Source organism: Panulirus ornatus, chromosome 4 (assembly GCF_036320965.1).
Source record: "Panulirus ornatus isolate Po-2019 chromosome 4, ASM3632096v1, whole genome shotgun sequence".
Taxonomy (NCBI): Eukaryota; Metazoa; Arthropoda; class Malacostraca; order Decapoda; family Palinuridae; genus Panulirus; species Panulirus ornatus.
Window position 1 is genome coordinate 49,890,663 of NC_092227.1, and position 21,477 is coordinate 49,912,139.

General features: G+C 42.6%; 1 protein-coding gene across 2 annotated transcripts in view; it reads left to right on the forward strand.

Moving 5' to 3' along the window:
• LOC139766204 (uncharacterized) overlaps nt 1-20,459 on the forward strand; it is a 48,004-nt gene extending 27,545 nt beyond the window's left edge. For both annotated transcript variants that reach the window (XM_071694512.1, XM_071694502.1), the window contains 2 exons: nt 3,294-3,549; nt 17,074-20,459. In XM_071694512.1, the coding sequence (XP_071550613.1) occupies nt 3,318-3,549; nt 17,074-18,485 (1,644 nt within the window). In that variant the 5' untranslated portion in view covers nt 3,294-3,317 and the 3' untranslated portion in view covers nt 18,486-20,459. The remainder of the gene's footprint in view (nt 1-3,293; nt 3,550-17,073) is intronic.
• Nucleotides 20,460-21,477: the final 1,018 nt, after the last annotated feature.

Genomic DNA, 21,477 nt, shown 5'->3' on the forward strand with positions numbered 1-21,477 from the left:
AAGGAGATTTTGTGTGATCGGGGCCTGAACATGCAGGAGGGTGAAAGGAGGGCAAGGAATAGAGTGAATTGGAGCGATGTGGTATACCGGGGTTGACGTGCTGTCAGTGGATTGAATCAGGGCATGTGAAGCGTCTGGGGGTAAGCCATGGAAAGCTGTGTAGGTATGTATATTTGCGTGTGTGGACGTATGTATATACATGTGTATGGGGGTGGGTTGGGCCATTTCTTTCGTCTGTTTCCTTGCGCTACCTCGCAAACGCGGGAGACAGCGACAAATATATATATATATATATATATATATATATATATATATATATATATATATATATATATATATACATACATGGTATACATGGGGTGTTCAGTGTTGTAAATGGAAATGGTGAAGAGCTTGTAGATTTATGTGCTGAAAAAGGACTGGTGATTGGGAATACCTGGTTTAAAAAGCGAGATATACATAAGTATACGTATGTAAGTAGGAGAGATGGCCAGAGAGCGTTATTGGATTACGTGTTAATTGACAGGCGCGCGAAAGAGAGACTTTTGGATGTTAATGTGCTGAGAGGTGCAACTGGAGGGATGTCTGATCATTATCTTGTGGAGGCTAAGGTGAAGATTTGTATGGGTTTTCAGAAAAGAAGAGTGAATGTTGGGGTGAAGAGGGTGGTGAGAGTAAGTGAGCTTGGGAAGGAGACTTGTGTAAGAAGTACCAGGAGAGACTGAGTACAGAATGGAAAAAGGTGAGAACAATGGAAGTAAGGGGTGTGGGGGAGGAATGGGATGTATTTAGGGAATCAGTGATGGATTGCGCAAAAGATGCTTGTGGCATGAGAAGAGTGGGAGGTGGGTTGATTAGAAAGGGTAGGGAGTGGTGGGATGAAGAAGTAAGATTATTAGTGAAAGAGAAGAGAGAGGCATTTGGACGATTTTTGCAGGGAAAAAATGCAATTGAGTGGGAGATGTATAAAAGAAAGAGACAGGAGGTCAAGAGAAAGGTGTAAGAGGTGAAAAAGAGGGCAAATGAGAGTTGGGGTGAGAGAGTATCATTAAATTTTAGGGAGAATAAAAAGATGTTCTTGAAGGAGGTAAATAAAGTTCGTAAGACAAGGGAGCAAATGCTCCCCATTTGCTCCCTTCAGTGAATGGCGCAAATGGGGAGGTGATAAGTAGTGGTGATGTGAGATGGAGTGAGTATTTTGAAGGTTTGTTGAATGTGTTTGATGATAGAGTGGCAGATATAGGGAGTTTTGGTCGAGGTGGTGTGCAAAGTGAGAGGGTTAGGGAAAATGATTTGGCAAACAGAGAAGAGGTAGTAGAAGCTTTGCGGAAGATGAAAGCCGGCAAGGCAGCAGGTTTGGATGGTATTGCAGTGGAATTTATTAAAAAAGGGGGTGACTGTATTATTGACTGGTTGGTAAGGTTATTTAATGTATGTATGACTCATGGTGAGGTGCCTGAGGATTGGCGGAATGCGTGCATAGTGCCATTGTACAAAGGCAAAGGGGATAAGAGTGCGTGCTCAAATTACAGAGGTATAATTTTGTTGAGTATTCCTGGTAAATTATATGGGAGGGTATTGATTGAGAGGGTGAAGGCATGTACAGAGCATCAGATTGGGGAAGAGCAGTGTGGTTTCAGAAGTGGTAGAGGATGTGTGGATCAGGTGTTTGCTTTGAAGAATGTATGTGAGAAATACTTAGAAAAGCAAATGGATTTGTATGTAGCATTTATGGATCTGGAGAAGGCTTATGATAGAGTTGATAGAGATGCTCTGTGGAAGGTATTAAGAATATATGGTGTGGGAGGCAAGTTGTTAGAAGCAGTGAAAAGTTTTATCGAGGGTGTAAGGCATGTGTACGTGTAGGAAGAGAGGAAAGTGATTGGTTCTCAGTGAATGTAGGATTGCGGCAGGGGTGTGTGATGTCTTCATGGTTGTTTAATTTGTTTATGGATGGGGTTGTTAGGGAGATGAATGCAAGAGTTTTGGAAAGAGAAGCGAGTATGAAGTCTGTTGGGGATGAGAGAGCTTGGGAAGTGAGTCAGTTGTTGTTCGCTGATGATACAGCGCTGGTGGCTGATTCATGTGAGAAACTGCAGAAGCTGGTGAATGAGTTTGGTAAAGTGTGTGAAAGAAGAAAGTTAAGAATAAATGTGAATAAGAGCAAGGTTATTAGGTACAGTAGGGTTGAGGGTCAAGTCAATTGGGAGGTAAGTTTGAATGGAGAAAAACTGGAGGAAGTGAAGTGTTTTAGATATCTGGGAGTGGATCTGGCAGCGGATGGAACCATGGAAGCGGAATTGAATCATAGGGTGGGGGAGGGGGCGAAAATTCTGGGAGCCTTGAAGAATGTGTGGAAGTCTAGAACATTATATCGGAAAGCAAAAATGGGTATGTTTGAAGGAATAGTGGTTCCAGCAATGTTGTATGGTTGCGAGGCGTGGGCTATGGATAGAGTTGTGCGTAGGAGGGTGGATGTGCTGGAAATGAGATGTTTGAGGATAATGTGTGGTGTGAGGTGGTTTGATCGAGTAAGTAATGTAAGGGTAAGAGAGATGTGTGGAAATAAAAAGAGCGTGGTTGAGAGAGCAGAAGAGGGTATGAGATGGTTTGGGCACATGGAGAGAATGAGTGAGGAAAGATTGACCAAGAGGATATATGTGTCGGAGGTGGAGGGAACGAGGAGAAGTGGGAGACCAAAATGTAGGTGGAAAGATGGAGTGAAGGAGATTTTGCGTGATCGGGGCCTGAACATGCAGGAGGGTGAAAGGAGGGCAAGGAATAGAGTGAATTGGATCGATGTGGTATACTGGGGTTGACGTGCTGTCAGTGGATTGAATCAGGGCATGTGAAGCGTCTGGGGTAAACCATGGAAAGCTGTGTAGGTATGTATATTTGCGTGTGTGGATGTATGTATATACATGTGTATGGGGGTGGGTTGGGCCATTTCTTTCGTCTGTTTCCTTGCGCTACCTCGCAAACGCGGGAGACAGCGACAAAGAAAATTATATATATATATATATATATATATATATATATATATATATATATATATATATATATATATAAATGAATATATATATTATATCACGGAGGTACAAGACATACCCACCCAACCCCAGTCTTAGCTGGGTTGAGCTAACATGCACTTTAACGATGGTGACAAACAACTATATCTGATTGTTAGATTATAACCAATCGATGAAATATATTGAATTCTCGTTTCTGTTTCGTGTACAACAAAAAGTAATGCTTTGACATGTAGATCATCTATATTTTATCTCCACCAACAGACGCTGGTGAATGGCGTGTGCGTCATGGTGAGTGGGTGTTTCTTATACCACCACCCGCCTTCCTCCGACCATCCCTCCAGCAGGCGTCTTCTAGGGATTCGCCTTAGCCTGGTGTCGACAGCACTTGTGCTGACACTGGTTCTGGTGTTGCTGCGGCTTAACGAGGCTGGAGTCTACCGCTGGACTAGCCAGGCCAGCATAGTTCAACACACGCAGCCGCTGGTGACGCCTGTTGACTACAAATTGAATCAATCAGGTTAGTGAGGCCTAATGTACAAATGTTATGCTTTCATTGATATCGATGTACCTGGACTGGGAATTAACTTGAAAAAAATCGAACCCCAATTGAGTAACAAAAACAATTTTCCATCCATTGTAGTCCAAAGTTTTCACGGTTGTCTAGCAGAAAGCAGAGGAACGATTTTGCTTTCGTACATTGGCGGCATAGATAATTTTGTCACAAGAAATAGACAGACTTGTGTCTGGACAGATCGGCTGACGTATCAACACCACATATACCGATTCGTCTGCGGCTGCCACAGAACCACGTCGAACGTTACAAAAAATGAAAAAAAACTTTCAGTGAGAAAGTGGTGTCTGGCAATTAACGAAATAACTTTAGCTTTTATTTATTTGCAGTGGAACACAATTTTGTGAAATAAAGATACAAATCAATTGATGCTAGATTACTTTTTTCGTTTGTGTAAAGTAAGAAATATATAGGTAAACGTTTAGTATAATTTCAAACTAAATGATTTCGTCAATTAGATCACTCTGGGACAATAAATAGATATTTTGTGGAGTTGAAATTGGACGTCGAAATGACTACATTAATCGAGTTAATCTAGAATGAGTATCGAATTAAAAGAAAAATGTTAAATGAGGTAATATTCCTGCTCACCACGTTTGTCATCTCTTTACCAGATATGTAAAAGTTCTACATAAACTCCGCCTCGATGTGTTTGTTCAGTTAGCTGTAATTTTCGAGCAACAAGCGTCTCTCATATTGTTCGTAAAGTCGAAGAACTCTTCACTAGTAAAAGAGCCTTATGCAACATATTCTACATCAAGGAGTATCTACTTGGGTTTCTGAATTATCTCGGTCTATCTTCTTTTTTTTTTCTTTTTACGTATTGTCATCATCGTCCTTCCTGTCCGGGATTTGAATATAGCTCTTAAACTTTTGCTACCCAGTTGGAAGCCTTTTTTGGCAAAAAATGACAAATCGGTAGATGAATGTTAGGTATCAAAAAGAATTCGATCAAGATTTCGTCTTACAACGGCTTCCAGCCCACTCATTGGACGCATTATTAGACCCACCCACACACCTCCCATAAGATTTAGTTGCCAGATACCACGAATCGTACAGAAAAAGTGACCACTTCTTTGGCCAGTGGTACATTTCGGTGATTCTGTAAGTTAATGATTGTTCTGGGTGAAGAATTAGAAGTTGTGGATGAGTTTAGGTTTGAGGGAATGCGAGATATAGTAGGATTAGTAGATGGCGAGATGAGCTGAGGATAGCCGTGTATTTGGGAAACTTTTCTAGTGCACCGAAAGCTTTGGGGAATGGGATATATTTAAATGAGAATGCAAAAAGTTTGAATAATGAAGTGTTTTCCCTAATTATGGTGTGTGGATGTGAAGCTTTCCTTCTATAATTCAGAAAGAACAGAAAATAAGAACAGCATAGTTGGATTTAAGGGAACTGAACTCAAGTTGCTATGAAGATGGCATAGTTAGGCAGTACATATGACATGATAAATTGTTCAAAATGATATATGGTATTATAACTGTGCAAAAATACAAGATAGAACACAAATTCTTATTGAATGTAATGTCTCCAAGACCCAGTTTCTCCTCATCTCTCTATCGAAAACTCCTCGCAACTCTCGTCTCTCCTTTGACGGTTCTGTAATCCCACTCCTTGACTCGATGAACATACTTGGTATTACTGGAACATCAACTCTTTCTTGGAAACCCCACATTACGGGAATAGCCAAGTCTGCGTATAAGAAACTTTGTGTCCTGTTTAGATGTCAAACATTTGCTCCGTTTATACAAGGGATTGATTCGTCCTCGTATGGAGTACTGCTCTCACGTTTGGGGTGGTTGTATTTCTGCATCCTTACTTGACAGTTGCATCAAAAGCGATTCGCCGTATAAACTGTCTCAGGCTAACTTCCAGACTTGACCCCCTTGCCCTACGCCGTACTGTTGATTCACTTTCCCTCTTCTATAGGTATTAAGTTTTTGCTCCCCAGAACTGATTGCTTGTGTGTCCATACCACTAGCTAGACAACGCAATATTCGGCAAGCTGCTGCGTCACATGATTATTGTGGCCGTTGGCAACTCAGGAGTGGCCCGTTTTGATGCTTCTTTCTCGATATGACCTGACACACTTCAAAAGGCAGGCTTTTCACTTTCTGCTGAATGTTTAAATATTTTCCCTCGTCTTTTCTTTTTGTTTTCTAATTCTCTCTATATTTCAAGTAAGACCCAGCCTTGATGTGGACTGTAGTACGTGACTGCAGCCTTCAACATAAAAAAGTGAACACTCGAGCTACATGTATTTATGATGTCATAGGTTTTATTTGAGACAGTGTTTTAAAGCAGCTTTGTGTTAGGAGGAGGAGGGACAGGTGTTACGAATCATCTGAGTGTTGGTGAAAGGCATTAAGTTCCTTTATTAGTGTGGATGTTCATGTTTCAACTTCATCTGTCAGCACATGGGTTGGGATTGTGTCATCGAGAGGTTTAGGGCCTGAGCACTACACGTACTTCCGCAGTGCAGTGGTTATCGTTGCTGAACACGGGCAACCGCGGTTTTGAATTTGGAGTGATCGATAAATGGGTATTTAGCTTTGGCTAAGATATATATATGTGTGTGTGTGTGTGTGTGTGTGTGTGTGTGTGTGTGTGTGTGTTGTGGATGAGAGAGCTTGGGAAGTGAGTCAGTTGTTGTTCGCTGATGATACAGCGCTGGTGACTGAATCGTGTGAGAAACTGCAGAAGCTGGTGATTGAGTTTGGTTAAGTGTGTGAAAGAAGAAAGCTGAGAGTAAATGTGAATAAGAGCAAGGTTATCAAGTACAGTAGGGTTGAGGGACAAGTCAGTTGGGAGGTAAGTTTGATTGGAGAAAAACTGGAGGAAGTGAAGTGTTTTAGATATCTGGGAGTGGATTTGGCAGCGGATGGAACCGTGGAAGCGGAAGTGAATCATATGGTAGGGGAGGGGGCGAAAGTTCTGGGAGCGTTGATGAATGTGTGGAAGTCGAGAACATTATCTCGGAAAGCAAAAATGGTTATGTTTGAAGGAATAGTGGTTCCAACAATGTTATATGGTTGCGAGGCGTGGGCTATGGATAGAGTTGAGGAGGAGGGTGGATGTGCTGGAAATGAGATGTTTGAGGACAATATGTGGTATGAGGTGGTTTGATCGAGTAAGTAATGTAAGGGTAAGAGAGATGTGTTGTAATAAAGAGTGTGGCTGAGAGAGCAGAAGAGGGTGTTTTGAAATGGTTTGGTCACATGGAGAGAATGATTGAGGAAAGATTGACCAAGAGGATATATGTGTCGGAGGTGGAGGGAACGAGGAGAAGTGGGAGACCAAATTGGAGGTGGAAAGATGGAGTGAAAAAGATTTTGAGTGATCGGGGCCTGAACGTGCAGGAGGGTGAGAGGCGTGTAAGGAATAGAGTGAATTGGAACGATGTGGTATACCGGGGTCGACGTGCTGTCATTGGATTGAACCAGGGCATGTGAAGCGTCTGGGATAAATCATGGAAAGTTCTGTAGGGCCTGGATGTGGAAAGGGAGCTGTGGTTTCGGTGCATTATTGCATGACAGCTAGAGACTGAGTGTGAACGAATGTGGCCTTTGTTATCTTTTCCTAGCGCTACCTTGCACACATGAGGGGGGAGGGGGTTGTTATTTCATGGGTGGCGGGTGGCGATGGGAATGAATAAAGGCAGACAGTATGAATTATGTACATGTGTGTATATGTATATGTCTGTGTGTGTATATATATATGTATACATTGAGATGTATAGGTATGTATATTTGCGTGTGTGGACGTGTATGTATATACATGTGTATGTGGGTGGGTTGGGCCATTCTTCCGTCTGTTTCCTTATGCTACCTCGCTAACGCGGGAGACAGCGACAAATCAAAATAAAATTAGAAAATGATATAATCTAATATATATATATATATATATATATATATATATATATATATATATATATATATATATATGTATATATGCATAGTGCCATTGTACAAAGGCAAAGGGGATAAACGTGAGTGTTCAAATTACAGAGGTATAAGTTTGTTGAGTATTCCTATTCCTGGGAAATTATATGGGAGGGTATTGATTGAGAAAGTAAAGGCATGTACAAAGCGTCAGACTGGGGAATAACAATATGGTTTCAGAAGTGGTATAGGATGTGTGGATCTGGTGTTTGCTTTGAGGAATGTATGAGAAATACTTATAAAAACAGATGGATTTGTATGTAGCATTTATGGATCCGGAGAAGGCATATGATAGTCGATAAAGATGCTTTGTGGAAGGTATTAAGAGTATATGGTTGCTAGAAGCATTGAAAATTTTTCATCAAGGATGTAAGGCATGTTTACGAGTATGAAGAGAGGAAAGTTATTGGTTCCCAGTGAATGTAAGTTTGCAGCAGTAGTGCGTAATGTCTCCATTGTTGTTTAGTTTGTTTATGGGTGGGGTTGTTAGGGAGGTGAATGCAAGAGTTTTGGAGAGAGGGGCAAGTATGCAGTCAGTTGTGGTTGAGAGGGCTTGGGAAGTAGGTCAGTTGTTCGCTGATGATACAGCGCTGGTCGCTGATTCGGGTGAGAAACTGCAGAAGCTGGTGACTGAGTTTGGTAAAGTGTGTGAAGTAAGAAAGCTGAGAGTAACTGTGAATAAGGTTATTAGGGTCAGTATCGTTGAGGGACAAGTCAATTGGGAAGTAAGTTTGAATGGAGAAAAACTGGAGGAAGTGAAGTGTTTTAGGTATATGGGAGTGGATTTAGCAGCGGATGGAACAATGAATCGGAAGCGAGTCACAGGGTGGGGGAGGGGCGAAGGTTCTGGAAGCGTTGAAGAATGTTTGGAAGGCGAGAACGTTATCTCAGAGAACAAAAATGGGTATGTTTGAGGGAATAGTGGTTTCAACAATGTTGTATGGTAGCGAGGCATGGGCTATAGATAGGGTTGTGCGGAGGAGGGTGGATGTGTTGGAAATGAAATGTTTGAAACAATATGTGGTGTGAGGTTGTTTGATTGTGTAAGCAATGAAAGGGTAAGAGAGATGTGTGGTAATAAAAAGAGTGTGGTTGAGAGCAAAAGAGGGTGTATTGAAATGGTTTGGTTACACGGAGAGAATGAGTGAGGAAAGATTGACAAAGAGAATATATGTGTCAGAGGTGGAGGGAACGAGGAGAAGTGGGAGACCAAATTGGAGATGGAAGGTTGGAGTGAAAAAGATTTTGAGCGATCGGGGCCTGAACATACAGGAGGGTGAAAGGTGTGCAAGGAATAGTGAATTGGAACGATGTGGTATACCGGGGTGGACATGCTATCAATGGATTGAACCAGGGCATGTGAAACGTTTGGGGTAAACCATGGAAAGTTTTGTGGGGCCTGGATATGGAAAGGGAGCTGTGGTTTCGGTGTATTACACATGACAGCTAGAAACTGAGTGTGAACGAATGTGGCCTTTTTTTTTTTTTTTTTTCTTTTCACATTGCTACCTCGCGCGTGCGCGGGTGGAGGTGGATGCTGTTTCATGTGTGGCGGGGAGGCAACGAGAATGGATGTAGGCAGCAAATATGGATGTGTACATGTGTATATATGTTTGTCTGTGTATGTATATGTATGTATACGTTGAAATTTATAGTTATGTATATGTGCATGTGTAGGCGTTTATGTATCTGTATGTGGGTTGGTTGGGCCATTCTTTCGTGTGTTTCCTTGCGCTACCTCGCAAACGCGGGAGACAGCGACTAAGTATAGTAAATATAAATGAACATATATATATATATATATATATATATATATATATATATATATATATATATATATATATATATATATATCGTTTTTAAAAGACATCATGATTAGGGGATTCAGTTACCCGTATCCCAGCTTAGGCAGACACCAATTTAAGTTTTGAGTGCGGACAGACTGCTGCACTCAGGATTCGGGCCCGGGCAGGCCCGACCTTGGGGAGGCCTTGTGCGTAACTCTTGGGCAGTAAGGCAGATATAATTATAGAATGTAAATATAAGACAGTTGTTCGTCACACAACTGTTGTATCATGACAGTGAACATTCCTCCCCCTCAATCATAACCCTGGCACCAACCCAGTCCTCGCCGTGACTTGCAACTTGTATATTCACGACACACTTTGATTCATATACCTGCTCGCCTTTACAGACTCGACGAGGTAGCATCAGAATTTTGTTATATTTCCGCTTTTATGAAGCTGTAATACTGAAGGGGAAGACTCGAAGTACCCTAACCTCATCCCTTTAGTATTCCCTCTAACCAGGGATTTTTAGAATATACAAAAAGTATACAAAGGTCCAAGTTGCATTAACTAATTATCGAGAAAGCTCATGTTATTGGCTAGGTTTTGTTGTGGTAGGACGGTTACTTCCTGCTGAGGTTATCTGTCACTTTTGGCTGCTGCACTTTCGTGAGTTTGATTCCTAGGTAAGTGTTCTAGCAGACTTTACCTTAGGTCTGCATCTGAGAGGACACTTAGGGTTTATTTCATTGCTCTACACCTTTGTTTGCACTGTGATAACTGTAGTTAGAGACGTCGTTATGTAATACGGTCGGTTACAAAATTGGTAGCACAAATATTGTTTGTTGTTTGTTGGGTTTTACGGCCATCGACTTATGAGGAAGGTCATTAGGCCTGCAACCCTATTCAATGGATGACTGAAGTCATCATTCCTAAATACCTATTCTTAAAAAAAACATATAAATAGAGGTATAATTCTGATGTTATAATGATGGATAATGTTAAAAATAAATGATGGAAAGAAAAGGTTTTGTGGGTATTGAGCCCACATGGCGGCAAATACCACCCAGTCGGCACACCACCCACGGGTGCAGTTTACCCAAGAGTGCGAGACTATAGGACAGACTAGAGGTAGGCTTCCACTACGTCATGCACATAGAATGAATAGATAATTCGGAGGTCCGCCAGCTCAACCCCATGGCGCAGCTGCCCCAGAGATAACCCCCTCCCTCCCAATGCCGATCGGCTAGTGAATGGACATGTCCATCCGCCATGCGACTAGCCCAAGTGGGAGGAGCCTCACACCGAAGCCTACCCCACCACAGGAGAACCCACGAACCACCTTACATCATCTTGATTCATTCCGTTCCTTTGAGGAAGACCATCAGTTTGTCAACAGTGCTCGGGTTATCCCTGAGTCCATTAATGTTTTTCTTGTAGTGATCTATTAGTTTTCTTCTATGTTGATGAAATCTGTTGTTTCGGGGGAGTAAATGTTCTATTGTGGAAAGTTTTTCGCACTGTTGGCACACTAGTGGAAAATTTTTGTTTATGTATGGCTGCAGATGGGTGGTAAATGTACATTTCATTCTGAGGCGGGCCAGCACGACCTCCTCTCTTCTGCTCTTGCGGTATAAGGTCGGCCAGTCCGCTACGTCTTGCTTGTATTTTCTGTTGTCAGGCTGGTCTGCTGACTCTGCCACAGAAGATGGATTGATCTCTTCCCTAAGGAAAGGCAGGACCCCAGCTCCCCAGGGATCAGAACGACCTCCTCGAGTTTTGAGGTTGACGTAGCCAAGCTGTCTGCCTTCCGTATATCTTTTTCACATGAATTTAGTTTATTAATATTGCCCTGTAATTCACAGGACTCTGTATATTCAGAGCATATTGCTTCAAGAGCAGAAAGAGAATCTGAAAAAATTGCTTTATTGTGATTTGAATTAATCATATAGTCTATGGCTCGATCAATGGGAAACAAAGCGCAAAATACAAATGTATGGTTCGGCAAGCGGTATCTGAGGATACACTCCATCGACCACACACTTGCACCCACACATTCATCCGTTTTGGAGCCATTGGTGTAAAAGTGAACATACGACAAGTGATCGATGATGACCTGACGAAAACGCTGGTGGTGTACCTCGCTCTCCGATGTATTGACTTTTTCTGGCTGGAAGCCAGCTCGTCTTGATGTTAATTTCTGAATCCTCCCAGGGGGGTAGGGAATTCTTAACTAGCGAGTCCACTTCATTCACTTTGATACCGGAGTTCTCAGAGGAAGTGTATTTTGACTCAGGAGACTGACGCCTCTGTTGACGAGCTGTGAATATTCCAGAATGAGGCGTCAGGCAGTTTTATTGTTCTTTCTGGCCATCAGAATACCGCTTTGCCACGACAGGATCTCACGTCTTAGCCGGGGAGGAGGTACATGTTCCTCAACTTCAATCGTGTAACTCTGGTACAGGTTAGAGCTCCAAGGCACATTCGCAAACATTTATTCTGTATCACATCCAACCTCTTCAGGATATACTCGCTCACAGAAGCAGATACCTGAGAGCCATAGTCTAGCTTAGATCTAATCAGAGACTTATAATCAAAAGATTTTTGTCGGCTCCCCGGAAGGAACCCGAAAGACATTGAAGAATATTTAGTATTTTACTGCTAGTTTGTTACTAAATAATCAACATGACTTTTCCCGATTAAGTCTTTTATCGAAATTGAGGCGGATTGTTGTTTAACGTTAAAAGCAAATCTGGGATATTAATTTTTCGTGTAAAAAATAACCGCGATACTTTTGTTGAGTGAGAACCTAATATTTACCCTACTGTAGCGCCCAGCGATGAACGGACTCGAGCGCAGCTTGAAGCCGCTCAACAGGATATTGTGCACAAGGCGAAGATTGCCATAGTGCACAATCATCAACATAAAGTGAGTATTTAAGATGTAGCGGGACGGAAGCTGGAGACAGAATATCATTAATCATAGTATTAGATAATGTTGGCCTAAGAACGCTGCCTTGCGGCACCCCATATTCTTGGACAAATGTTTCCGAAGTGACAGGGAGTGCTGTAAGTTTCACAGCAAAAGTTTTGTTTTAAAGAATTCTAATAAATATGGGTAAATAACCTCTTAAACCAAAAGTGTAAAGTTTGCATAGAATTCGGTTTCGCCGTGTCATTCGAAGGCTTTTTCTAAATCTAAAAATACTGTAACCAAAAAACGCACTTTATTAAAAAAAACTTGCAAGATAGAATGTTCTAGGTGTATTAAATGATCCAGTGTGCCTCTGTTACGACGGAAAGCACACTGTTGATCATTTGATAAACCCTTCGATTCTAACAAAAAAAAAAGTAGCCTTCTGTTAACCATTCTCTCCATGACCTGTAATACAAATGCAGCTCGCGAGCACAATAGGTCGAAACGAATTTACATTTAGCAAGGCCTCCGGAGCTTTTTGGGATGGGGATGACGTACGTAAAGTGCCATGAGTTTGGAAACGTTCGAAACGTCCAAATCTCATTTTGAACCTTTACAGGATTTCCGGGCAAGAAGCAGTTCTTTCGTTGTAAATGCTTTGTTATAGTCAAAAGTATCTTTTGCGGCAAAGTCTGGTAGTTGCAGCTCGGCCTGGCGCTTGTGGTGAAGGAAGCGTGGATCGTAATTGGCCGAGCTGCTCATTTCAGAGAATCTCCCAGCGAGTGTGTTGGCCATGTCCACCAGGTCGTCGATGACTTGATCTTGGTGGTGGATTTGCGGAGGAAGTGGCCACTTTTTTTTTTATTATTGACTGTGGACCAGACCTGACTTATTGGTGCGTCATTGTTCACGACAGAGAAAAAGTCGCGCCAGGAGTCTCGTTTGGCTTGTTTGGCCACTATAATTCTTCTTAGGCAAGCCCTCGCAATAAAGTTATCTGAGTGCTCGTTGTCGAAAATCCTGTATCTCCTATTTCGCTCACCTAGTGCATTCCGGCAGTCTGTTGTCCACCAAGGAACTCTCTGCTTTGTGGAAATTGTAGAAACGTTAGTAGAGAGTTCTCAGCAGCCCTCAGTATGGTGGAGGTAACCTTGAGGACTTTTGCATCAGTGTCATCATTGGACATATCAAGGACGGCTTGCCTTGCAAATGACACCCATTCTGCTTTCTTAGTTAAATTTAGGCGGAGACGTGTTGGTAATAATGTCGCTAAGAAAGACATCGGGAAATGGTCACTTCCCAGGGAGTCGTCATAAATACCCCAGGTGATGATAAGTATATCCGACGATGACAAGGATAAATAAATTGCCTGAGATATTGCCAGTCCGGTCGTCTACACGAATTCCACTACCATCGTTCAGAAGAGAGAGGTTGGCATTGATCTGAAAATTAACCATTTGTTTTGCCCCTGGCGTCTGTCTGCCTGGATACTTCCCCACTGATAATGATGAGCATTGAAGTCTCCTAAAACTACCTTACGGTGAGGTAATTGATTAACGAGCAAGTTTAAATCATCATTGTCAAGTGTATTGGAACTGGAGCAATATATTGAACAGATGGACAGGTATGTGTTAATGAATTTTACTCTACATGCGACAGCGTCTTGAGTAGAATTTAAAGTCACTCCTGGTGTGAGGTAAACTTTGGTGTACGTAGCTACCCCACGATTCTTGTCTCTTCTATACGAGTGATAGCTATCGAAACCGGAAACTTCTTCCACTATGCCGTTTAGAAGGGCCTCTTGTAAACAGAACATCGGCTGACCAATACAGAGCAAGACAACAGTTGTAGTTAGTGCTTGCTTATGCCTAAGGCCTCTACAATTCCACTGAATGATATTGAACGTGTTGGTTTAAGAGTTGTTTAACCGAACAGCTTTCTTAGCCCGTTTATGTCGGGACGTAGGAACATGAACGGTCCCTGGAAGTGGATTTTCTGGCTTCCATCAATTCTGTGTCCTCCAACGAAGAGGAGCTTGTGAACCACAGACCTCCTTGGAGGTAATGGAACCATGACGTGCGACGTAGGTTTTACAAGTTTAGTCAGGTGTAACGATACATTAGTTTGTTCTCTTTCTTTTCTTTAGGATGGAGAGAGGATGTGGTCTTGGCATAGGATTTGTTATGGAGTGTGGTTGGAGAATTTGGTGTAGGGTTAGATGGAGCTGGGTTCCTGGAACTGATGGTCGGCATGTCACAAGAGTGCGTCAAGATTGTTCGCATAACAGGCTTCCATTTCAGAGCCGCCGCGTAGTGTTCATTAGGTTTAGGAGTCTCACGAGACTCCTTAACCCCCCTCTAGCCTCGCCATATGCGATATTATTTTGTATCTTAACTGTACATACTTCTTTCTCGTACTGGAACCGGGGACAGGCCCAGTCCGAGCGTGGGTGGCTGCCATCGCAGTTAACAGGGCGGAGCCGGTCACACAAAGGCCAGGCGCAGTTCTGCTGTGGACACCCGTCAATGAAAGATATATTTTGTACAGTTAAAAAGATAATGATGAACAATAACTTTCAACAAACCTTAGAAAAAATCACGGTAACACTAACGCAGAAATCGCTGTACCCTAGCTCTGAAAAAACCGAAACAGCTCCGTACGGGTCAGTAGCTGGTGCGCGACTGAAATTTTGTTTAGGTTGAACAAGTCTCCTCTTTGAGGAGATCAACCTTTCTTACTGCCTTCTTACGTTACATCTTACGTGTCCGTTTGGTCCCATGTTCCTTTTCACTATAGCTGTTACTCAGCTGGATCTTGGCCTCTCCTCTCCGAGCATCGTTCTTCTAAACACAGCAACTGTGTGATAATATTTCACCAGTTTCCTTAATGCGTTCTTTTCTCCTTGCCCGCCCTTCCACTGTCTTAGTGTGGTCATTCCAGTAATCTCTTAGCTCTCTTGCTTCCTCACTCCTGATTATAAATGAACTCTAATAGTTTTTCCCCGTTCTCAGTTCCCAGTTTTCAATTCGTTGTCCCGAAAACCTTCAAACTCGACGTTAAGCTGCTTGGATGTGGTTGACCATCTTAACCTTTGATGTTTAACATTATAAGTGGCTTCTGAAGCTTCCTAACTACTCACGAGTCTTGATTAATTCTGGAGTTTCCTCTTCATTTTTTTTCTGTTTTTCCCAGTCTATATTTTAGGTTGTGTTCAACTTTTGCTTGCAGTGCCTTTCAGCTGATGTGTTTATTATTGTGTCAAGTCACTGATTACTTAATGAGGTCAGGTTTCCTTTTCTACGCCATAAATTTGAAGTTTTGAGTATGCTTTCTTGAGAATTTTGCTTTTGAATAAGAAAATAGCTAAGTTGTCCTTTAAGAAAATGGGAGTCCTGCTGAGATGTCGAAGTTTCTTTTCTTTTGAACAGTTGCTCTGTTTGTACAAAGGACTGAATCCATCTTTGTATGGAGTACTGCCATTACATCTGGGGTGGTTCTAGCTCTTCACCTTTACCTGACACGGTTGAGTCAAAAGCGGTCTGACACAGAAACTGGCCCAGGCTAGCGTCAAAACTTGACATGTTTGCCTTACGCCTCACTGTTGCTTATTTTCTATTCTCTATAGGTATTTACTTTGGTTTTTGCTCCCGAGAGCTGGCTGCTTGTTGCCCGTACCACTAGCTAGATCATCCAACATTCGGCAGGCTGCTGCGTCACAACTCAATGGTTGGTTGATTTGATAACGTCAGTGCTTTAGAACTCTCTACCCTCTCGTGTCCTTCCCAATAACTATGACCTGGCACTTTTTAAAAGGCAGGCTTTTCACTTCCTTCAATCATGGCCCGGCATTGATGTGGACTTTCGTCCGTTACTGGAGACTCCAACATAGAAAAGATATATGAGCAGTTATCAAGGTCCTACAATATTGGCTTATAGTCACTCTTAAGATGTAAATAATGGTATTCAACGTTGATCGGTCAGCAGATGAAACTTTTTCTTTTAATGTATAATATAACTCAGTTTGTCTAATCAGTCAATTGGATGATTATCCCTAGATTGTTAATTACATGTAAAAATCTTTTCATTATCTCTGACGATAACAATGTTTGCTCTGACCCTGCAGTGTTCTCTCCCATCCTCGTTCACCTGTCTATCATTTATTCATTATTGCGCTTCCCATCCTTCGAGGGGAAACATAGTGTTTGCTCGTGTTAGTTTTGTTTCATTTCTGTTGGCATTCTTTCCAACAGTCAACATCCAAACCCTGGCATTTGACCTTGCCTGTAAAGGTCACGTTAAAGGCCAATTGTGCCGGGGATGTAGCGCCATTGCGGTTGTCGAGGGTGAGGTAAATTGGGGTAGTAAAGTTTTGTGTGTGTGTGTGTGTGTGTGTGTGTGTGTGTGTTAGTGGACAAGGGATAATGTGGTAGGTGTGTCGCAGCTGGTGTTTTGGTATACATGTGGATATGAATTGATGATTAAGGCATATGTGTCACACGTGTTGTTATTGTGTAGGTATATGGGTGTCGTGAGTTATGATCCTGACATGTGTGTCACATATGGTGTAGTGGTGCAGGTGGGTGACTGGTGAGGTGATGGTCCTGACTGATGTTCAGCACCTTTGTGGTGGTGTAGGTGTTTATATGGTAAATTGACGATCGTAGTGTGTCACTTTTGGTGTCATGAGGTCGGTGTTGTGGTGTAAGTTTGTCGGTGATGAGGTGATTATGGCACGTGTGTCACAGTTGGTGTTCTAGTGCATGTGTGTGGGTAGTGAGTAATGATCAACCGAGTTGTTTTAAGTCTGGTGTCGTAATGTCCAGGTGTGTGGATGGTGACGACAACCAGCGTGGTGGGGACCATGGCAGCTCTCCTCTCGTTGGCGTCCACCTTCTGCTGTCGCCGGCAGAAGAGCAGCTCACCCTGCCTGAACAGAGTTACGATGTTGTCCGCTGGATGGGTGTACGAGCCATCCCCAAGACCTGATGTAGACGCTGAGAAAGACGAGTTAAGAGAATGTCCTGATTCATATGAAATGCTGCGCCGAAAACTTACGAAACCATTTTCGTCGGAGAGAGTACGGGGCGCCATTCCTACCATAACTATCTCCCATTCACTTCACACACAGAATATCGCTTCTGATGACTTCCCTAATTCTGTTGGTGACTATAACAGGATTCTTTGTCCACGTTCTCATTTCTTCGAGAAAACTGTAGCAGACGAGACCGTGAAAGACGATCAAGATGCCCGTATAGGGAAGCCACAGTTTGTTGATATGCCCTCTTTCATGCCAAGGAAGGTTGTGACTAGAGACCGATACACCAGACCAGAGGTCTCCCGTGAGAACAAAGCTCTCATCCCATCTACGTCACTGACGCAAGTTTTACGCCTAGTGCAAACTAATACATGGTCTTCACCTTCTGTTTTAAAGACTGAGAATGATAGAAAACCACTGCTTCAAGAAACAGTTCTAAGAGATCTCTCGCCAATTCCTAGATTTTCCTCGTCCTTTCAAACAAACGATTCAATTACTGTGAGCACAAAACTGCTGATGTCTTGTCCAGCTTCCTCCACTCCAGAAAAGTCTTCTTCAAGAGGTTCCTACCCCTCAACATCCAATCCTACCCTCCAGCATCTAGTCCAATCCCCCAGCGTGCAGATACAGTACTCACCCGACCGAGTACTCTCAGCCTTGCCCACAGATGTGAGCGTCGCAGAAGGTAAGAACGCTTCTGATCACTCATCCTCAGAAACTCTGAATTTGATTCATCGTGGAGCTGAAAGTCCCATACATCTCGATCAACATGGAGATCCTTCTTTGATTCCCGTCACGTCAGTTCTTCCAGAAATGAAGTCCACATCGAAGTCTGCATCAGCACAACGTTGTTCCTCGAATGTGATATCCATCAGGTTTGTCCGTGAAAGAGGTGCATTAGAAAATGATCCGTCATTGTCTAATGTGAAAACCAGCCCAGCCCTACAGAGCGGCTTATCAGCTCATGGTCGGAATTTCTCTACACCCCAAACTCTGCTTCTTGCTGATGAAAGAAAGGAATGCTCAACACAGCTGAGTGATTGCGCCAACTCCGGCTGCTTGCATAGGAACCAGGCTTCAAGGATGATCCGCACTACTGAGAGGTGCTGGAGACCCACTCCCCCAACAAGGAGCCGCACTACCCACCTGACCTCCACGTTCTGCACTTCTCCTCCAAGTACTGCCAGCTTCTCCCAGTAGTACGCTGCCTCGGACAAACACAGGCATGGCCAGTGTCTGCACTGATCGAATTGCCTCTAGTACGAGACGTTGCTTCAACAAATAAACATAAGTACGTTGACTGATGTTAGTTATCGGAGAATATTTTGGTAGTCGAGGAACTCCTTCGGATCCTTCGTCTTTTAGTAAAGCTACAAGTGACCTGATATCCCAGAATTCTGAAATGCATCTTGTTGATTTAGAAAAAAAGTCTTGATACTTTAAAAATATTGCCTTATTTGTTGCCTGTCATCTTACAGGCTTATTTATGTTGCATGTGAACTTGAAAAGTTGTAAGGCAATATCTGCATATTGTGAGACTCAAAACTCTCCATTCGAAAGGACATAGTCACCCAGCTCATTCTCATATCCTCAGTTTGTGTTTAGTGTGTGGAAGTTGGGCTTTTTAATTGTCTTGTAAAGTATACGTCATTGATGATTAAATTTGTACATGTAGGTATTTTGATTTATGTATGCGCTTGTGTGTACTATGTGCCAGCAGGTATGTTCTTGTATGAATGGATACTGTGTGTGTGCTTGTGTGTGTGTGTGTGTGTGTGTATGAGACTTTGCTCCGCGATGGGAAGTACACGGAGGAGACGGGCGACTTGCCTGCAAACCAAGGCATTACCTCCCCTCCCACTAACGTGAAGAGCTGAGTGAGGACAAAAAGGAGGAAAAGAAATTATAAGAAGGAAAGTTCAATGTATAAAGTCTTGTATTCTCGTGATTACATTTGAGTTCGGTGCAATTTGTTTTTGATTGTTTCCATAGGGCATTCAGAGATGCTTTACGTTATATAATCGAAGACACGTCCTTTGCCTGTAACTTTAGGGCAACGCTGCTGCGTTAAGAGGCCCCAGTTTTCTGGGGAGAGAGAGAGAGAGAGAGAGCGAGAGAGAGAGAGAGAGAGTTGAGATTTGGTATTGTGCCTCTTCCATGTGTTATAGACGTGATCTGTGTGGTGCATGAAAGATAGATTTACCGTCAGAATATCCCAAGCATTCTTATGCTCGAGGTGTGAGTGTGACTGTATGAAGCTGTTAAGTTATAGATGATTCAGTCTTCCTATGCAAGACATCGTGGGTAGTTAATTACTCATGTACATCTCAGGATGATGAGTGAGGGGCCGTCTGTAGTTTCCTAGTCGTCAGCAAAATGGACCCTTGAGAATAACTGAGAGGACTCCATTAATGACCGATCGAATTTTTTTATTTTACTTCATCCTGGCTTGTGTGTAGCAGACGTATTTGCTTGTGTGTGTGTGTGTGTGTGTGTGTGTGTGTGTGTGTGTGTGTGTGTGTGTGTGAGAGGAGGGGGGAGAGGGTGCACATATTTGTGTACATGTGCACCTTCCTGTGTATGTGAGTGTACGTGTACCTCCCTGTGTATGTAAAAGTGTACGTGTACCTCTGTGTATGTAACCGTGTACGTGTACCTCTGTGTATGTAACAGTAAGCTGGTCCACACGCATTATGAAAACAAAGGATATAAATGAAGTGTATATTAGAATAATTCTCTTCAGTGAAAAATAAATATCAGTTATATTACACAAATTACATATGATCACTGAATACTGTATATATATATATATATATATATATATATATATATATATATATATATATATATATATATATATATATATATATATATATATATTAAAATCACTCGAGGAAGTATCTATAGATACGTCAGTGGTGATGCCATTTACCATCATTCTACATATGGAGTAGTTACGAAGTGATATTTGACTATGGGCTATGTAACTACATGTGATTGACCCACCAATGCACATCATATGTACTCCATGCTGTAGTTATAAGGCAAGAGGCGCCACCACTGTTCTCCAGCCATTTCTGGCATACTACCACTTAATGGTCAGTGTTACTAATTGATACTTCTGTATAATGATATACGTACAAATGTACAAATATATGCCTACATACTACATAAGAGTTTTAATCTAACTTTGGGTACCAAACTTGCCTATAGATGAATAGTCAATAAATAGGAATGGAAATACAGATAAATATATAATACATATATATGATTTATTAACCCTCGGATCCCGTTTACGGGGCTCCAGCAACTTTAAGGTTGCGCTATAATCAGTAGCAGGGGTGACCCCTTTGGATTAAGAAGCCCCTGGGAGAGAATGCACTCCATTTCGACCACTGACGATGATAAAGTCATGTCGAGGGAGATATCATTCGCGGTATAACCACGTGCACTCCGAGTCCGGGAACACCTTAGTGTGAACACTGGCCTCAGTCCACATCTGTAGACAACATGTCACTAGTTCTCATGTATAATGCACCGCAGCCAAAGCCCACCATACACGACTACAGTAAGCCCCATAAACCACTCCATGCTTCATCTGCCCTGGTTTAGCCCATCGATGGCATTTCTCTCCCTACACACCACAGCGATCCTTCTCAATGTACGCATTACACACCCTTCTTATTCTTGTATCTTCAGGCCCCGATACCCAAAGGCTTTCTTGACACCATGTCCCCCTCTCCGTCCCAGTCTTCCTCTTGACCTTGATCTCTACGTAGTATACGTGTCATGGACGTCTGTCAGTCTTCACTCGTCCTCTCATGAGCCCGCACTGCTACAGCACACGCAAGATGGCCGTCATTACTGCTACTACTTCTACTCTCTGATACCGTAATCCGTCTCGCGCTACATATCGTCCCTAACCATTTCGTTCCTACCATCATCCACTCTCATTTTCCTTTGCATTCAAGACCGCGACTCTCATCCAATACACAGGACCTTAGCCGCTTTCTCTGCCATATTCATTTCGACCTCTGTGGTTCCATCCACATCCATTTCACTGTTACTCCCACTTCAAGTTCTTGTGATTTCAGTATAGTCAGATCATCCTGTCTCGGTCTCGGGCTCTACCTCGTTGAATTACTTTTTATCACTTAAAGCTTCCTCCTTTCATATCCTCCCACAAACACTG